This window comes from Rhinatrema bivittatum, chromosome 4, assembly GCF_901001135.1.
Source record: "Rhinatrema bivittatum chromosome 4, aRhiBiv1.1, whole genome shotgun sequence".
NCBI classification, from domain to species: domain Eukaryota; kingdom Metazoa; phylum Chordata; class Amphibia; order Gymnophiona; family Rhinatrematidae; genus Rhinatrema; species Rhinatrema bivittatum.
Window position 1 is genome coordinate 328,132,659 of NC_042618.1, and position 16,748 is coordinate 328,149,406.

General features: G+C 41.3%; 1 protein-coding gene across 5 annotated transcripts in view; it reads right to left on the reverse strand.

The window, feature by feature from the left end:
- Positions 1–1,773: 1,773 nt before the first annotated feature.
- The window catches only part of NDEL1 (nudE neurodevelopment protein 1 like 1), a 129,594-nt gene continuing 114,619 nt past the window's right edge, over positions 1,774–16,748 (reverse strand). For all 5 annotated transcript variants that reach the window (XM_029600349.1, XM_029600347.1, XM_029600344.1 and 2 more), the window contains one exon: positions 1,774–3,006. In XM_029600349.1, the coding sequence (XP_029456209.1) occupies positions 2,916–3,006 (91 nt within the window). In that variant the 3' untranslated portion in view covers positions 1,774–2,915. The remainder of the gene's footprint in view (positions 3,007–16,748) is intronic.

The window sequence follows — 16,748 nt, forward strand, 5'->3', positions numbered from 1 at the left end:
GTAAAGTTGCAAAACAGCATTCACTGATATCTGATTCAGAAACTAAAATAGGTGGTGATACCATATTGATAACATTGTTGTGCTCAGTGCCATCTTTCTTTCATGCCAAAACCTTTGGCACAGGCAACTTATCTTTTGGTACCATAGGCCTCTGCACCAAGTCATCAGTGTGGTATCTCTTCAATGATGGCAGCAATGAACCATGCACCATAGTTTTTGGATAATGGTGCCAATGAATTGTGCACTATAGTATTGGTGCAATGTTTGCTGTTGGACTTAGAATGTCCATCTTTTTTTCTCTGACTGTTTTAGACTCTGACCTAGTCAGTTCTAGTCTTTTAGCTAGGAAACCTTTTCCTGAAGTTAATGACATTTCATATGTTGATTTCTTACTAACATTTTACACATGGGCTGCAGTTTGTAGAATCATGATGTAGATCTAAATACCTGAGGCATAAGTCATGCCCTTCTGCTGGTGGCATTACTTACATAATTTAAATGACTCCTAAACGATCTCAGACTTCCCTGACATTCTGGAGATAAATGTAAAAAAGAAAATAAAAATTATATATATTTTAAATCTAGAATGAAAGAAGGTAACCACCTCCCCCCCCCCCCCCAAAAAAAAAAGAATATACAAATTGAAAAATGAGCAAAACAAAAATCAGTAAACAAAAAAAAAACAATGACAGCAATTGGCAAGAGTAATAAATTTCAGCTTGGCTGCACATCTTACTTTCTGTATCACGTGGGAATAACTAATAGGGCCATCAATATGCATTTGGATGTTGCGGGCACTATTAGTTTCGGGGTGGTTGGATGTGCATTTTCGACTCGCTATTACCCCTTACTGAATAAGGGGTAAAGCTAGCACGTCGAAAACACGCGTCCAAATGCGGGTTAACAGTGCGCTGCACCGGAGTGGTGTGGCTATTTGTTATGTTTGTCCATGGAGACCTCATTTAGGTCCCATGACCATAGCAGGTGGCTTGATGGGAGCCTTCAGTTTAAGCCCTGCATAAATTCAACTAGGGTTAGTAAAGAAATAGAGTTAATACCAATCGCATAGAGATGAACACAGCGCTAACTTTGAGGCCAGACTGAAAAAATGTAGAAGCTGGGCAAGCAGTTTTTGTATGGGGAAAACAAAGGGATCTAAGAACTTGCCATCACACAAGATGATACCCCTCTTCCATTTAAAGCCATAAGATCTTCTGGAGGATTCCTTCCTAGAAGCCAGAAGAACCTGAACAACTTTCACTGGAGAATCCAAGGAACAAACAGAAATGATTTAGACTGTTGGGATGAAACAGAGTATCTTGATTCTGCATGATTAGATATAGAGAACTGCTCAATCTGATTGGGGCTATCCATCAGGAATCCTAAGGAGTGAAATGAGTTGAAAACCTAGATTCCAAATGTTACTTGGGTGTTTTCCGTCTGGAAGGTGAGATCAAGAGCAGATTACAATGATGGCAAGCAACAAAAAGAAAATAATGACCCTCCCTCTATAGAACACCTCAAGTTTATGCAATGGAGGAAATAAAATGCATCTCAAATGGACTACAAAAACAATGTTAAAGCATTTGACAAGCTTAATTTTTAAAAGAAAAACAGGCATGCTGTTTAGGAAGTCATTCTGAAATGTTTCTTATAAATCAAGATTAGTTTGTGCTGGGAACAAAGCATGAACTAATACGACACATTTTCTTTCATTCTGCAGAAACAAAGCTAAACAGAGGGCTTTTCTTTTAAATGATTTTCAAGTCAATATAAAATTCCGAACCTTCCTTATTTATTTGCAAAATCCACAGTTTCCCATTAAAAGATCTTTATTTTTGAAAACATTCACCGTTTCAGACTGCCAATTCCACGTCATGATAGTGGGTTATCCTGTGTCAACTGAGGTATGATACACTACCTTTAGTCATTGAACATGCCATATAGGATTTTGAATAAATAAAACTACAAAGCCCAATTATGTACAAATATCTTAGGCAAAAGTATTATGTTTAGAGATGTACTGTATGTACAATAAAACAAAAATGTAAACAGTCAATGCAGCATGGAAGTAACCAAAGGATTAAAAAAAAAGTCTCAAATAATGAGGTGATCTTCTGGCCTTCTGTATACATGGACAAGCCTGGTAGATGGATCAGCCAACTCCAAAAAAGCCAAAATGAATTAATGAAATATATTACATATACTGTACAGATTTTTGTATCAACATAACATTCTTGGAAGAGGTTTTTCAAAATCCACCAAGACTGAGGCACATATACAGAGAGATCCTACAAATACAAAGCCTGAAAGATATTAATGTACAAGTGACCCAGTCACAGAAAAACCCATGACACTGTAAAAACTAAATTTTCTATATTTACATAGATTAGCTGAACACTGTTTAACACAAACAAGAGTTTTGATGGCTAAAAATAAACAATGTATAGTGGCTTCAAGGTAAGTTTTTAAATAAGCAAGCCAGTTCTGACCACCTTCGAGGACAGGATTCCCTAAAACGTACAACTTTTTCAGGAAGAAAAATGCAGGATGCCTTCCACTGATATTTAAAATACTACATGTGTAAGTGAAATCTATGACATTTAAATAAAAATTCTTCTTTTTAGGGTGGAGAATCTTCTGTATCCCACACCAAGAGGATACGTTCCTCTCAGGCCATGTGACCCCCATGCATATCATGGAACTCTGATAAATTAAACACTAGAGTAAATAGACAAAATAAAACTTGTGAACAAGAGTGAAGCAGATGCTGTGAGGAGTCTTTTCAGTGGTGACAGGCAGGCTGCTGCTGCTATACTGTGACGTGCAGTCCCAAGTTCAGCTCAAGTGAATAGAACTGAAGTAGAAGCATTTTCCCTGGTCCACTTGAGAAAAGGCTTATTTCAAATATAGCGTTATACGCTCAGAGGAAGCATGCCTGGAGGAGATGGTGGCCTTGTGGATCCTATTCCTGTAAGCGGTCCTTGGTCAAAACCATTTACTGCCCTGGTGTATTGGAAAAAAAAAAAGGTTTTTGTTAATACCCATCAGTAGCAAACATTTAAAAAATTCAGTATTTTTAGGATCTTTCACAAAGGAAGCTTTTGGGGGGGCGGGGGGGGGAGAGGGGAGATGAGAAAATCCCTAGATCAATCAGGGTCAAGGTATTTTGTCCATTGAATTCTTTGTTGCATGTTTATTATGTTCTCACATTATGGTTATTTCTCTCTTCAGATCCCAAATTATACAGCAAACAGCCTACTCCAAGTATCCGTCTAGTTAGAAATATAAACAGACATGTGCATGGTATAAAACTCTTGAAATGCAAAACTGCATCCCACAAAAGCTTCCTCACTGCCATTTAAAGCAGCAATACCTTGTAAAGCACATTTGCTTACTGTAAACTGTGTTCAACAGACAGCACAATAAATTATCCATGAAACATGGGTGACATTGTATGACAGCACCAAGCAGACCCTTCTCCTAGCTCAGAGATTTTGCTCTGAGCGTATGCGAGTTCCCATGCAGGTGTTGCCTTGTGAGCCCTGTCAATTTTAGAACATATTCTAGCTAGGTAGTCGACTCTCCAGGGAGGCGGATGGGTATTTAGTATGGCTAATTCATCCTATGTAGAACACAATTTATGATAAGCAACTCGCTTTCTCTGTCATCAGAGCTGAATTACCATGATAAATGGGGAGTCCTAAGCTAAGAGTTGCAGTGGAGCATTTACTGAATAAGCAATCCAGAACCCACAGTAGAGCGTGAACTACTGGGTGAACAGGCTATGCAAAACTGCTTGTCCAACTTTACTGTCACTTCTTGATAGATTGTCCAGACAGTAATGGGATGTGAAGGTTTGCATTGACAACCAAGGTGCAGCTTGGCAGATGTCTTCAATAAGCACAACTCACAGACAAACCATTGATACAGCCATGGCTCTCAGTTGATAAGCCTTGACTGTAATCTGGAGGTCTACTAGCACATAACATGCATTATAGTCTTCTAGCCAATTAAACAATGTATGTCCCGAGTTGAATTATTTAAAATTTAGGAAAGCTGTAAAACCTTGGTTATTTACTCAGGCAATGGATTATTGATTTGAGGTCTTTTATTCAGAGCTAATTTGAGCCCTTATTACACAGCTTCTCAACCACTGCTGCGGCACACTGGTGTGCCACAGCAAGATTCACTGTGTCACGGTGGCCTCTCTTCCCCTCTTCTTTCTCCTATGGTAGCGTGCACTGCAGCAGGGGATTCATTAGCATCAGACACACGGGGCCTGAGCCCCAACTCTTAAGTTCGAGTCTCAGCAGCCCTGCTATTTTTTTCAATCCTAGCTGGGCCTGGGCTGAAGAAAGAAGGCTGCCAAGTGGGTCTAGGCCTTGCAGCTGAAGACAGAAGATTGCTGCATTGGGCCCAGCTGTGTGGCTCAAGAAAAGATTGCTGGGTCAGGCCTGAGCCATCCTGGCGGAGTCCAGGCCAGGCAGCCAAAGACAAAATGTTGCCAAGTTGGGCCCAGGCCTGTCACTAAAGACAGAATGTTGTCGGGTTGGGCCTGGGCTGCACAGCCAAAGAGAGAACATTGCCTTGTCAGGCCCAGGCCACACGGCCTATGAGAGAAGGTAGCAAAGTTGATCCACAAGTTGAAGAGAATATGGCTCTGGCATCGGCAGCAGGGCAAAGAGACTGCTGCCACCAGCAAAATGCACATTGGGGGGGGGGGGGGGGAGAGAGACAGTGTAAGAGCTTGTGTGAGTGTGAATTGTAGTGTATGTGAGAAGTGGTGTGTGTGAGTAATACCATGTGTGAGAGTTTGATGCGTGTGAGTAATACCATATGTGAGAATGTGTGCGCGCACGTGAGTGATGCTGCATGGGTTCAAGGAGGTAACTGCTGCCACTTGCACACCCAAAGGAGAGACAGCATAGAAAAATATATAGAGGAGATAGAGCTCGTAGGTGAGCGCGAGGAGAGAGCATACGAGCTTGTATGAGTGAGAGGAGAGCGCTTGTGTGTGCCTATGTGAGAGAAACTGGGAGCTTGCTTGTGTACGTGCCTGAGAGATTAGAAGCCTGCTTGTGTGTGTGTGCGCGTGCCTGGCTGTGAAAGCCTGTGTATCACGTTATTTTTACATTTATTCATGTTATGGTATTTTTCTGCAGCTTCTATTTCTCGCCTTCCTTGAGTTAGTTCTCTAGTTTCAGTCACTGCAATCCCTTCCCCCTTTCCTGTTTTATGTAATTTCTACCTTCAGTTTGATGTAAACAGATATGATGTTTCCCACTAATATCGGTATAGAAAAGCTTCTAAATAAATAAATTTTAGGTTATCATGGAAAATGACATGCAAACCGCTCGCCCTTAAGCAAGCTATTCAGTATGCTTTAATGTAAGCTGAGGAGGAGCAGATCACCACATCAAACACTTCGTACACTGAACAAATAAGATGGCATATACATTCTTCCACATATGCAGAGTTGCTGTCAACTGAGACATGCTGCAGCTTCAGTTTTTGAATGTAATCATATAAGTATTGCACCATATAAAGCTGGTGAATGGAATTAAAACCATTAAGCATGGAACTCTAACATCTTTCTTCCAAAATTGTCCAACAGCCTGCAATCTTTCCCTAGGAGTGCTGGAGAACATTCTTGTTTTCTTTGTTTGCTTTAACACAGACTCCACTATAACTGATTGGTGAGGTAGCTGTACAACCCTGAATCCTTGAGTTTTATGGATTCTATAGCTCTAACTTACTGGATACTGGGGCATAGGAAATAGGATTCTCCCACATTCTGGTTTGTAATTCTTGCAGGATCAAATAGATTGGAATGGTTGCCAGCTCTGCTGGGGTGACAAGAACAACAGTTCTCAGCCAGTGTGACGCCACATTTCCCTGACTTCCGATGCTCCCCCTGCCCCAGCAAAATAGGTCCTCCGCCCGGACTTAAAATGCTGATAGCCCTGGCGGAATGCAGCAGGAGAGCTGGAGTCAGCAGCACCAGCATGGTCTCTTCTTCCTGTCCCCTGCAGTCCAGAAGAGGAAGTGAAGTGCAGCGGCCACACACATGGGAAGAAGAGAAGAGAGATGAAACCTGAAGAATGAGTAGCGCGGCGCACAGCAAAAAAGGAGCACTGTCAGCCCCGCAGCTGATGGGTCTCCTTTCTCGAGGCTGCGAGGGCCGAAAGTGTAGGAGGCTGCTGCTGCCACTAGTTTGGTGGGGGGAGAGAGTGAGTGAATGAGCAAGCATGTGTGTGAGATCCCATGTGTGTATGTGAAATAGCATGAATGTAAGTGTGTGATTGAGAGCCTGTATGTGTGTGTATGGAAAGCCTGTTTCTGAAGGAGAGTGCGTGTAAGAGAGCATGAATGCAAGTATGATTGAGAACCTGGTATGTGTAAGTTTGTGATTGAAAACCTATTTGTGTGAAAGAGTGGGTGTGTGATTGAGATCCTTTGTGTGAGAGAGATCAAGTGTATGTATGATTAAGAGCCCAAAAGAGAGCATGTGTGTCTGTGTGTGATTTGAGAGCTGGCATAGGTGAGAGTATGTGATTGAGAGCCTGTGTGTAAGTAAGAGAAAGAATGTATGTAAGTGTGTGGATGAGAGTGGTGAGAGAGACAGCATGTATCTAAGTGTGACTGAAAACCTGTGTGTAAGTGTGAAAGATAGCACGTGTGAAAATACGTGCTTAAGAGCCTACATAAGTGAGAGAGAAAAAGCATGTGTATATATGAGCGACTGAGAGCCCATGTAAGCGAGAGAGCATGTGTATGTGTGTGTGATTGAGAGCCAGTGTGACAGACAGGAGAAAGTTGCTAGCAAACCATCCCTCTTCCTGCTAATTCAAAACAAGCTCAGGGCACCTGGATATTAAACATTCCCAGGTATGCAGAACAAGACTTTTATCCTTATTTTTCAATATTGGGTCTTTGTTTCTGCTATTTTGAAGTATTTTATTGGTATCTAGAAATTTTTTTATATGAGTTTTTAATTACTGGATATTCCATTCATCAGCTTTTTTGAAAGAATCTGTTTTTTTGTTAGTATGGTTTTACTGCTATTGATTTTATATTTTTTGATTTGTTTTATGAGGACTGGCGATGTTTCTTTTTTTCCCCCTGTTACACTGCAAACAGAGAGACTGGTTTGTTGCAGTTTCCAATTCAGTTTTTGTCTGTATGCTTCTAGTTATACTTTATGGTCTCTTTATTCTTTGTTAGGTGAGGGTCCCGTACATGTGACTGAGGTGAGGTATTCTGCTGGCGTGTATTTTCGGTGTAGGGCTCTATAGCAGCCTGGCTTGTTCTATTTTCCTTATAGAAGGTGTATTGGTATCTTATGGCCTGGTGTAATATTTTCAGTGTTGCCTTTTCTTAGGTAAGGTGGTTACTGCTTGAGTGCTGGAAATTGGTGCTGTTTTGGTATGGGATTTATTTATTTATGCAATTTCTGTTCAGAGTACTTATCTTTCCCTTATGTCATTCTCAACAATAAAAATACTGGGCCTTTATTTTATTTCCGCCGTGAATTGTAATGAGCAGTGTCTGTCAGGTGTGTCACGATGGGAAAAAGGTTGAGAACCTCTAGTCTAGAATCTGGAGAAGGCAGTCTTTCGTGTGGGGATCTCTGTCCTTACGTACATTAACTCCCAACATCCTACCCAACTTATTTAGATACTTGGAATAAGAGAAGTAGAAACTAGTGTTCTGGAGGTTCAGGTAGGGGGTTGGAGGGGATTCCAGTCAATCCTTCCTCTGATCCAAGGGGAGAGGGGACACAAATCCAGGGCCCCAATGATAAAGTAGGCAACCAAGGAGGAGTCCTGTGTCACCTTGAAGGAGAGTATCTCTGGTGAACATCCTCCAACTGGCTGAACTCTGTTGCAAAAAAGTGACAAGACCTTGAACAATCTTGCGAGCAGGGGTGGGGGTGTCTGATGGAACACTCTGGAAAGAGTCTTCCTCTTGAGAGAGCACATCAGACATTCTGGAAAGGACAGGTTGAAGCGTGTCCTTGTCTTTAGCTACCAGGGAGTTAAAGAAACTCTGCCACTTGGATCAAGGATTGCCATGCCCTCTGGCAGGCACCGGGGGTTAGGGCGGGGTTGGAACATTCTCTTCATAGACTGAGATAGAATCTTCTTGTAAACCCACTGGATTTTGCAAAATTTGTCCCAGGGGCTGGTTAGAAATTAAGACGGTAACTTTTAAACAACTGTGCAGGTGCACACGTATGCCGGCTCATGCTAACGGACACGGCCAATTTAATAACCTATGCGCATATATGCATGCATGGTATAAAATAGGCTGTATGCGCATACATATGTGCACAATTTTATATGGCCGCGTGCACTTATGCACGAATGTCGCCTCTACTGTGTAAAGTGGGGGGATTTTAAGAGATATGCATGCCAATGCAGTTACCACTTTTCCCAGTTCGTTCCAAGTTCGCCCAGGTAAAGGATAGGACTTCCTAACGCCCCTAGCTAAATGACTTCCATTTTACCCTGTCAGCAGCAACCTTTAAAACCCTGACTAGCCTAGATTTCTTTTATTTTACAACTTAAACGCCATTCATAGCAGAAGTAAAGTTATGCGGTAGGGGGATCCTGGCACACGCTTGTGCACTAAGTATTTATGCGCAGATTTCATTTAAAAATCCTGGAACACCCATGCCCTGCCCCTTTTTAAGAAAAAATATTTGTGCGCATACCGGGAGATACACATGTAGTCATGCACCTTTTAAAATCTGTGCCATGCACGCGGGCACGATGTCTGCGCCTATCTCCCAGCTTTGGCGTGTGTAGGGCTTTTAAAATTCAACTTTAAGGGCACCCATAGAGCAGATGGGATCTGGTATGTCCATACACAGGCTTTGCTCCAGTAGCTTTGCAATAGGAGGAAGTAAGTGAAGCATATCTCCCTTTGCACCTGCCATCAAGTGCATGGAAGGAACTGATGATTTAATGAAAAGCTGCATCAGTAGCACCGAGGCCCAGTGCCTTGGTGCTACTGATTGGTTGGGATTCTTGTTCTGAGGATCAAGGTGTTGAAGGAGGACGCATAGTCAGTCAACGTTCAATGTGTCGATTGATGGCATCAGCCCTTGCTGTGCTGATGATTGGTACACTGACGGTGCGCCAATGCTATATGCATAGACAGTAGCATCTGTGCTGAAACTCTGTGCTTCAACGCCAGTTGTGCCACTGGCTGAGGAGTGGTGCTTCTTTTTACTAGGCCAAGTCCCACAACGCACATGAAGAGCTTACCGATGACTGAGAATGGCATTTTTTCTGCTTACTTGACCTCGACAAGGTAAAGGGGCCCAGACCTGCTCCAAAAAGGAGGCTTACTCAAGGAACTCTTGCTCAACTCAGCACGCAGGGAGCACAAAGAAGCTCTGAGAGGAGAAACAGCTGTGGCTCTTGAGAGAGCGACCTATGCACTTCTTCCAGGCTCTGGACTTCTGAGAGCACAGAGACATCCAACCACAGTGACAGCAGTTGGACTAGTCATGGTTCGGTCCAATCACCAGTAACCTCTATCATGTTCATCATTGACAGACATTTTCCTACCACGTACACAATCTTTGAAGCCACTGATGTTGGGCTTCTTAGAACCAGACATCTATGAAGTTGCTGTTTGTTTTTTTAAGATAGCACTGAAAAGTGCTGTTTTGAGGATGCTAAGGTAGCGGAGCAATGTTAGAAAACTGAAAATTCCAAGAGATAAAGAAAAATGTAGAGTACATATCCATGCTAATACTCTGACAAAAAAAGATTAAGGGGCTCACAAGGAAACACCTACGTGAAACTCCCATACATGTTCCGTGGAGCAAAAGCTCTATGAGCTAGGAGAGTACTGTCTGTTCAATGCTATCAGATGATGCCACTCACGTCATGGCTAATTCAGCACTGCTTGTTGATAGAAAAAGCTCACTAGCTATGTACGAGAAAAAGAGAATTGCTCCCTCAAGACCACTTCAAACATTATACTTGGCTGCACACTAGGAATCTACTCATTGGAAAAACGAGTAGCTAACCAGATTGTTGGAATCAGACATTTCCAACTAATAAGTAATAAAATACCATGCAACATTTTTGAATCAGGTTCTAGAACAGAACATGACAAATCCCATAGCCTTAGTTGTAGAAACAGGAGCTTTCTTCTAGTCAGCACTATGTGGGATTTGAAACCCCCAAATCAGCATGGGAATTCTTACATTGTGAAGCTCAAACCTACTAAAAGCCATGTGGTGCCAATTAAAAAAAGAAGCCTCTGTTTTGGTGCTAAGGCTGAAAAAAAACCATTGGGGGCATAACATTTCCATGCACCCCAGGGACATTTCTTGTTGCCATGGTGCCTGGGATTTTCATAACCCCCAAAGTCTTAATTCTGGTCTTCATCATCAAAACAGGGGCTTCTTCTAGTTCTCAATGAGTTTGCAGCAATGCAGTGTAAGAAACTCCTGCCCTAGTCTTGCAATCTCATGATATTTTAGGCTGCATGGAAATTCCTGCATTGCATGGAAATCCCAACTAGAGAGGAGTCTATTTCAATGGTTAAGGGAACAAGCAGCAGCCTTAGCCGACAGCAAGGTGAAAGGGGGAAAGGTGACTAGCTGAAGTCTGGGAGTTCATCAAGACAACTGAGTGGGAGGGGAGAGCTGGTTGGCTAGCTGGGGAAAGGGGCATTGCTGGGAGGCTGAGAGACACACTTCAGACAGGGTAGGGAGTTTGAAAGGGAGACTGCTGTGGACAGTGGAGGATGATAGAGAACTCTACTGGGTGATGACAGGATGGAGGAAATTGAAAGAGGAAGACTGTTGGGGACCTGGGCCACAGGGATAGATGAAGCATGGAGGCAATCCACTCAGGTACAGTTACTGGGGAGGAAGGTGGTAGGGGGAAGGGTGATAAGGCTGTTGGCTGCATGCTTCTACCAACATAGTGCAATGACACATTAAGGTAAGACAGCCTCAAAGGAGCTATGGAAGACCTCAGAGGGAATCCCCCTCTCCCCAGCTCTTTAACCTAGGGGCAATCAGAAGGGGGTGAGGGTTTGATTAGGTTTGAGACAAGTCTCAGCCACTGACCCCTGGGTTGGATTCTACATTAAAAAAAAATAAAATCTCAGGGCCTAGAGAACCAATTCAAAAATATTTGCCACCTGGAATCCTACCCAGTAGACAAATGTAATTTCTGGAAAAGGCCAAGTCAGTTTATCTGCAGGATATACATTTCCAAGAAAGGTTTGTGTCACTCGGTTTAAAATTAGACTGCATTTATATTTACATTCACTTCATATACTGGCAAATGAGTAAAGATTTTCAACTGAATCAGATTCAATAGTTCCAAAACTGCAAGGTCCAACTAGTTAAATATTTCATTTCAGATGGGCGGGAAGACAAAGATAAGAAGATTTATCATGATGTTCAGGAAAGTCTGTGGGTGAGACTTACTCTATGCCCACAAACTTGTTTAAAATAAAAGAGCTGAAACAAAATATGTACATAAAACGCCAGTAAGTAACTATGCAATTACTCCAACTGGTCCATTTTCAGCAACCATATCTTGAACAATTTTGCACAGATGAGTTTTCAATGAACAATACAAACTAAATTTGAAAAAAAAAGATAAGGAGGTCAATACTCAGCAAGCCGGTGAGCGCCAAATTTATCCGGGTAAAAAGTTAAGCACATAACTTTTCCCAGATATTCAGCAGGAAATGTCTGCATACATTTCCCGCTGAACATCCATGGATAAAGTTATGCGCGTAACTTTACCCGATAAATTTAGGACTGTGATTTTCCTAAGACTTATACATAATATTGGATAACAATGGTAATTCATTATTGAGCAACAGAATCCCTGTTCACATGCAGCATGACACTCGATAATTGTGTTTAATGTAGAATTTATGTATTACAGCACACACCAAATATGTTAGTAAAGCAACTTTAAGATTGAGGTCAACTGGTTTTAAATGAAACAAACTATTGTAATAAAAAAAACAAATAGGAAACCAAGCAAATTGAGTGTTAGCCCTTCCAAAATGCATTTCAGGTACCAAGATTTAGAGATTTCTTTACCATGGTTATGGTAAAGAAACCTAGTCATCAAGTAAAAGTGAAATCTGATAGCACACCACTAATTCCAGGTCAACTAGAAATAAGAAAATTCAGGCAAAGTTAAAAGTACCAACTTTCACAGATGAATCCTGAAAGGTATTAATAATGCAAGAAGTAATCCTTTTTCAATGGAAAGGACGTTCCAGAATAAGGCATCATGATATGAGGTTCTGAGGGGGTAAACTCAGGAGCAACTTCAGGAAATAGTTTGTTCTTTTTATTTTTGAAAGATTTTTTTAAAAGAGTTTGAATTGCTTTTTTTTTATGGGTATTTTTACTGCTTAGGTTTAAAAAGAGTAGATACGAAGGAGTTGCCTTGCTCTAATGTTTTGTTGAACCTTTGGATTTAGTAGTTGAAAGGGAAAGTCTCTCAAAGCCTTTGTAGTTCAACGGCGTTTGTTGATCTGGCATTTGAATTCAACTGCTGAGACTATTTTAAAGGGGACTTTTTTTCTTAATTGCTTTTGTTCTTTTTATTTTTGAAAAAAATACCATTTTACATTGCTTTTTTGTTTCTTGGGTATTTTTACTGCTTAGGTTTAGAAAGAGAAGAAGGGAAAGGGCTCCCCTGCCAACTACCCTAACCTTACCTTCTAACGTTATAGATTAACCCACTATTTAGGGGGTTAGATTACACAGAATAACTTGCCACTGGTTGTCAGAGTAATACAAAGAAGTAATTTAAATGAATTTAGTCATTTGTGGAATCAAAACACTTAAGTAAAGTTCAGGAACTTAATTAGTAATACCATAGTATATACTTCAGGTAATTTATTTTTAGTTGGTCTGTCTTTAGTAGCTAAGACAATAGAATTCTTTATAAAATACACACTTAATAGATAGAAAAATATTTTATAAACTAAAAAACTGTTTTAGAAAATTATGTATTAGTAATCTTAGACAAATAAGTGCAAATTTAACCCTAACCAAAATTATAAGACATAGTAGGTCTATTAAGACCACAGGTAAACGATTAAGATCTGGTTAAATTACTAGGCATCAATTGGAGAAAAGTACTCTTGACACAAGGAAGGGGAGGCTTGGCAAGAGATTTACGTCATTTTGTGTCTTGTTTTTTTTATATACCGCCAAGTTCCAAAAAATAGATTGCGGTTTACAATTCATAATCCTAAATAAATAAACTCAAAATATATATCACATAATATAAATCAATAAAATAAAAACAAAATAAATTAAAAATTCCCTTGCTAAACTCAATATGCCTCTATAAAAGCGTTTATTTTTTTAAAAAAACACTTTATATTCATTTCAATACACAGATTTAATGGCACAGCATTCCATAACATGAGCTACATTTGAGAATCCTTTAATATATGTGATGTGCAGCTTATACTCTTGTATGGATGGTATGGACATCAACTTATCACCAGCTGATCTTAACTGTCTCCCAAGTATCCTTAACTTATTGAACAGGGTTGATTTGAGTTTCAAAGAAACATTTTTACAAAGGTTCAAATAGTGGAACATAAGTGTAGCCCTTTGCTAGGTTTTGTTTGTTCCCCTCGGGCCATAAAAGTATTTATAAGTCGGGGCTGTTCTTGCCATCCTTCCACTCCTTCCTAGGAAGTGAGCTCTTTCTATGGGAAAAGAGGAAATCCTCTGTGGTCCAGGTGATGGAGTCCCTTCTATAGTGTGTGTATATCTTTCTGATGTGGTTTTCTCTTCAAGGACAGACAGGTTGGGCTCAGACTGGGTGTTCCAATCATATTTACTGATTATTTCCAAAAGATCAATCACTGTCCCACAAACATTTAGCAAATGAAACTGTAAAGTTGAACTATTTACACGGAGTCTCTGCTGGGATTCTGGTATCAATCTCTCCAGCTCCAGGGAGAGAGCTTGCCACTGCTTACACTCCTCTGTGGAACAGCCCAATAGAGGAAGAAACCTAGTGGGGGACCCCATGTCACGAAAAGATCCTACCTGCATTTAAAGTTCAGTCTGAAGCCCCAGTCTGGGTCCTGATCCCTTTGGAGTGGAGATCCGATTGAGAGTCTCCCAAGGCTTAATGGTACAACCTTGAAGGACCTCTGAGAGGCCAGATGTTCCAGATTAGTTCACCGCAAAGGGGTGGAAAAAAACCTCCACACGAATACAGGGGGAAAAATCCAGAAGTCTCTATCCAAAATCTCATGCTGGGTAGTGATGTCACTGGTCCTGCTTCCTCTAGGGAGCAGAGGGGGTGGCTCATAGATCTCCAGCCCCTGCTCTCAGGACTGGAGGGGGTTGCTCCTTTCCCAAGGCACAGCGTGTTCCTCAGAGTAAGAAAACTTATTAAAAACTACCAAAACCCTTCACTCTACAAAAGGGAGGCAGACCCTCTCAGACAGGGAGTGTACGGAGAAGGAATCTCCTCTAAATAAAACAAGAATACCAAGCTGAGTTAATAGGCCCAACTCAGCAGGGAGAAAACAAAAACAGGTCCTTATTCCTCAACCTCTAACTCATACTAACCACACACTATACTTCTCTAACTCTGCTTTTTGCCCCTGGGATAGCCAATGCAGTCAGCTCAGTGGAGAGACAAAGAATGGAAAATCCCATGCTGATTCTAGTCTAGATGGTAAGGGACCTAAGGCCATCTAGTGACAAACCGAAGGATTGGTCACATAAGCTTTTCTAAGACAACATTAATGTCCCAAGATATGGGAGACTTATGAGTAGGAGGTTGAAGTCGAATGAGACCCTTCATAACATGAGATACGAGAGTGAGAGTGGAAATGGCAAGTCCCTCTTTTGCGGAATATGCTGTAATTGCACTAAGATGTACCCTTATGGATGATGTGATCAGACCTGAACTTGACAGACCATGAAAGTATTCTAATATGCTTTCCAGGATACATGTATTATACATGTATTCTGTATAATATTATACATGTATATACAGAACACATGTTATCATGCTTGATAACCAGCTAAACTTAAAAAAATTTGTAAACACCACCACTAAGGACTGTTTGTACAAACTGCAAGTCCTTAGAAAGCTAAAACCGCTACTTCATTTCAACGATTTCCGTATGGTGTTACAATCCATCATCATATCCAAAATAGACTATTGCAATTCTCTCCTGCTTGGGCTCCCGGCCAGCACCATCAAACCCCTCCAGATGGTTCAGAACTCTGCTGCCAGAATTCTTACCAACACCAACAAAAGAGAACAAATTACCCCCATCCTTAAGAACCTCCATTGGCTGCCCATTAAACACAGGATCCTCTTCAAAGTTCTCACAACTATCCATAAAGCCACGCACAACATCTCCCCGCACCACCTAAGCTCCCAACTCCGTCCTCATACATCAACCAGACCTATCAGAGGAGCTTACAAAGGCACACTCTATGCCCCCCCCAATAAAATCCTCAATTAGGAAACGCGCCCTATCTACAGCGGACCCCACACATTGGAACGCTCTCCCTCTAGACATCCGACAAGAACCTTGCCACTTGATCTTCAGAAAGAAACTCAAAACTTGGCTCTTCTGCCAAGCTTTCCCAGGAATATAAGCCCTTTGTCCGCATCCAGCCTGCTACATCTAGCATCCAGCTTATTCTCATTTCCGAACTAATCAAGATTGTTTTCTAGGCCAGGTTGTTCTAGACACAATGTTTCCTATGTTCCCTACCAGCATTTCTTTGCCGTAGATTACCGATTGTTACTCTCTCAAGCTGTATTATTATCTATTCTCCATTATGGTTGTACAGATTACTTTATCCTTTAGACAGTTATCTGTTTGTTTGTTTTTATGGTCTTAGCCATATCTTAGCTAGAACAGTTTCCCCTATCCAAGTTCATGTACCCCTTGTTCCATGTACCACCTCCGGGTGAATTCTCTCTGTTGCAATGTTTCAATGTAAACCGATGTGATTTGTATATCATACAGGAACACCGGTATATAAAAATTAAAAAATAAATGTAAATGGGTCACTGTTGTTGGTGAGACACCATGTGGAACATCTTCACCATCTGAAGGCATAGTTCTTGTGTGTTGAAGGTTTTCTTGCAGACTAACATCCTGAATATAATCAAGAAAATTGAACTGCTCTAGTATCTTCCCTTCAATCTCCATGCCGTCAGCCGGATGGAGGAATGCATTGGATGGAGTAGAGTCCCTCCCTTCTTGAGTTAATAGATTTGTCCAGTCTCCCAGGAGTATTGGGGCATGAATGGAAAGTTGTACTAGATAGGCATACCAGAGTTGTCAGTCATGCTAGTGCAATTAGTATCATGTTTGCATCATTGTGTATGCATTTTTATATTGTACAAGCTATTAGAGGTATTGGGGATAAGCATAGACTATGCATGAAGAATGCATCCTGGTATTCTCTAGACCGCTCATGATTTTAAACACCTCTATCATATCCCCCCCTCTGCCGTCTCTTCTCCAAGCTGAAAAGTCCTAACCTCTTTAGTCTTTCCTCATAGGGGAGCTGTTCCATTCCCCTTATTTTGGTAGCCCTTCTCTGTACCTTCTCCATCGCAATTATATCTTTTTTGAGATGCGGCGACCAGAATTGAACACAGTATTCAAGGTGCGGTCTCACCATGGAGCGATACAGAGGCATTATGACATTTTCCGTTTTGTTCACCATTCCC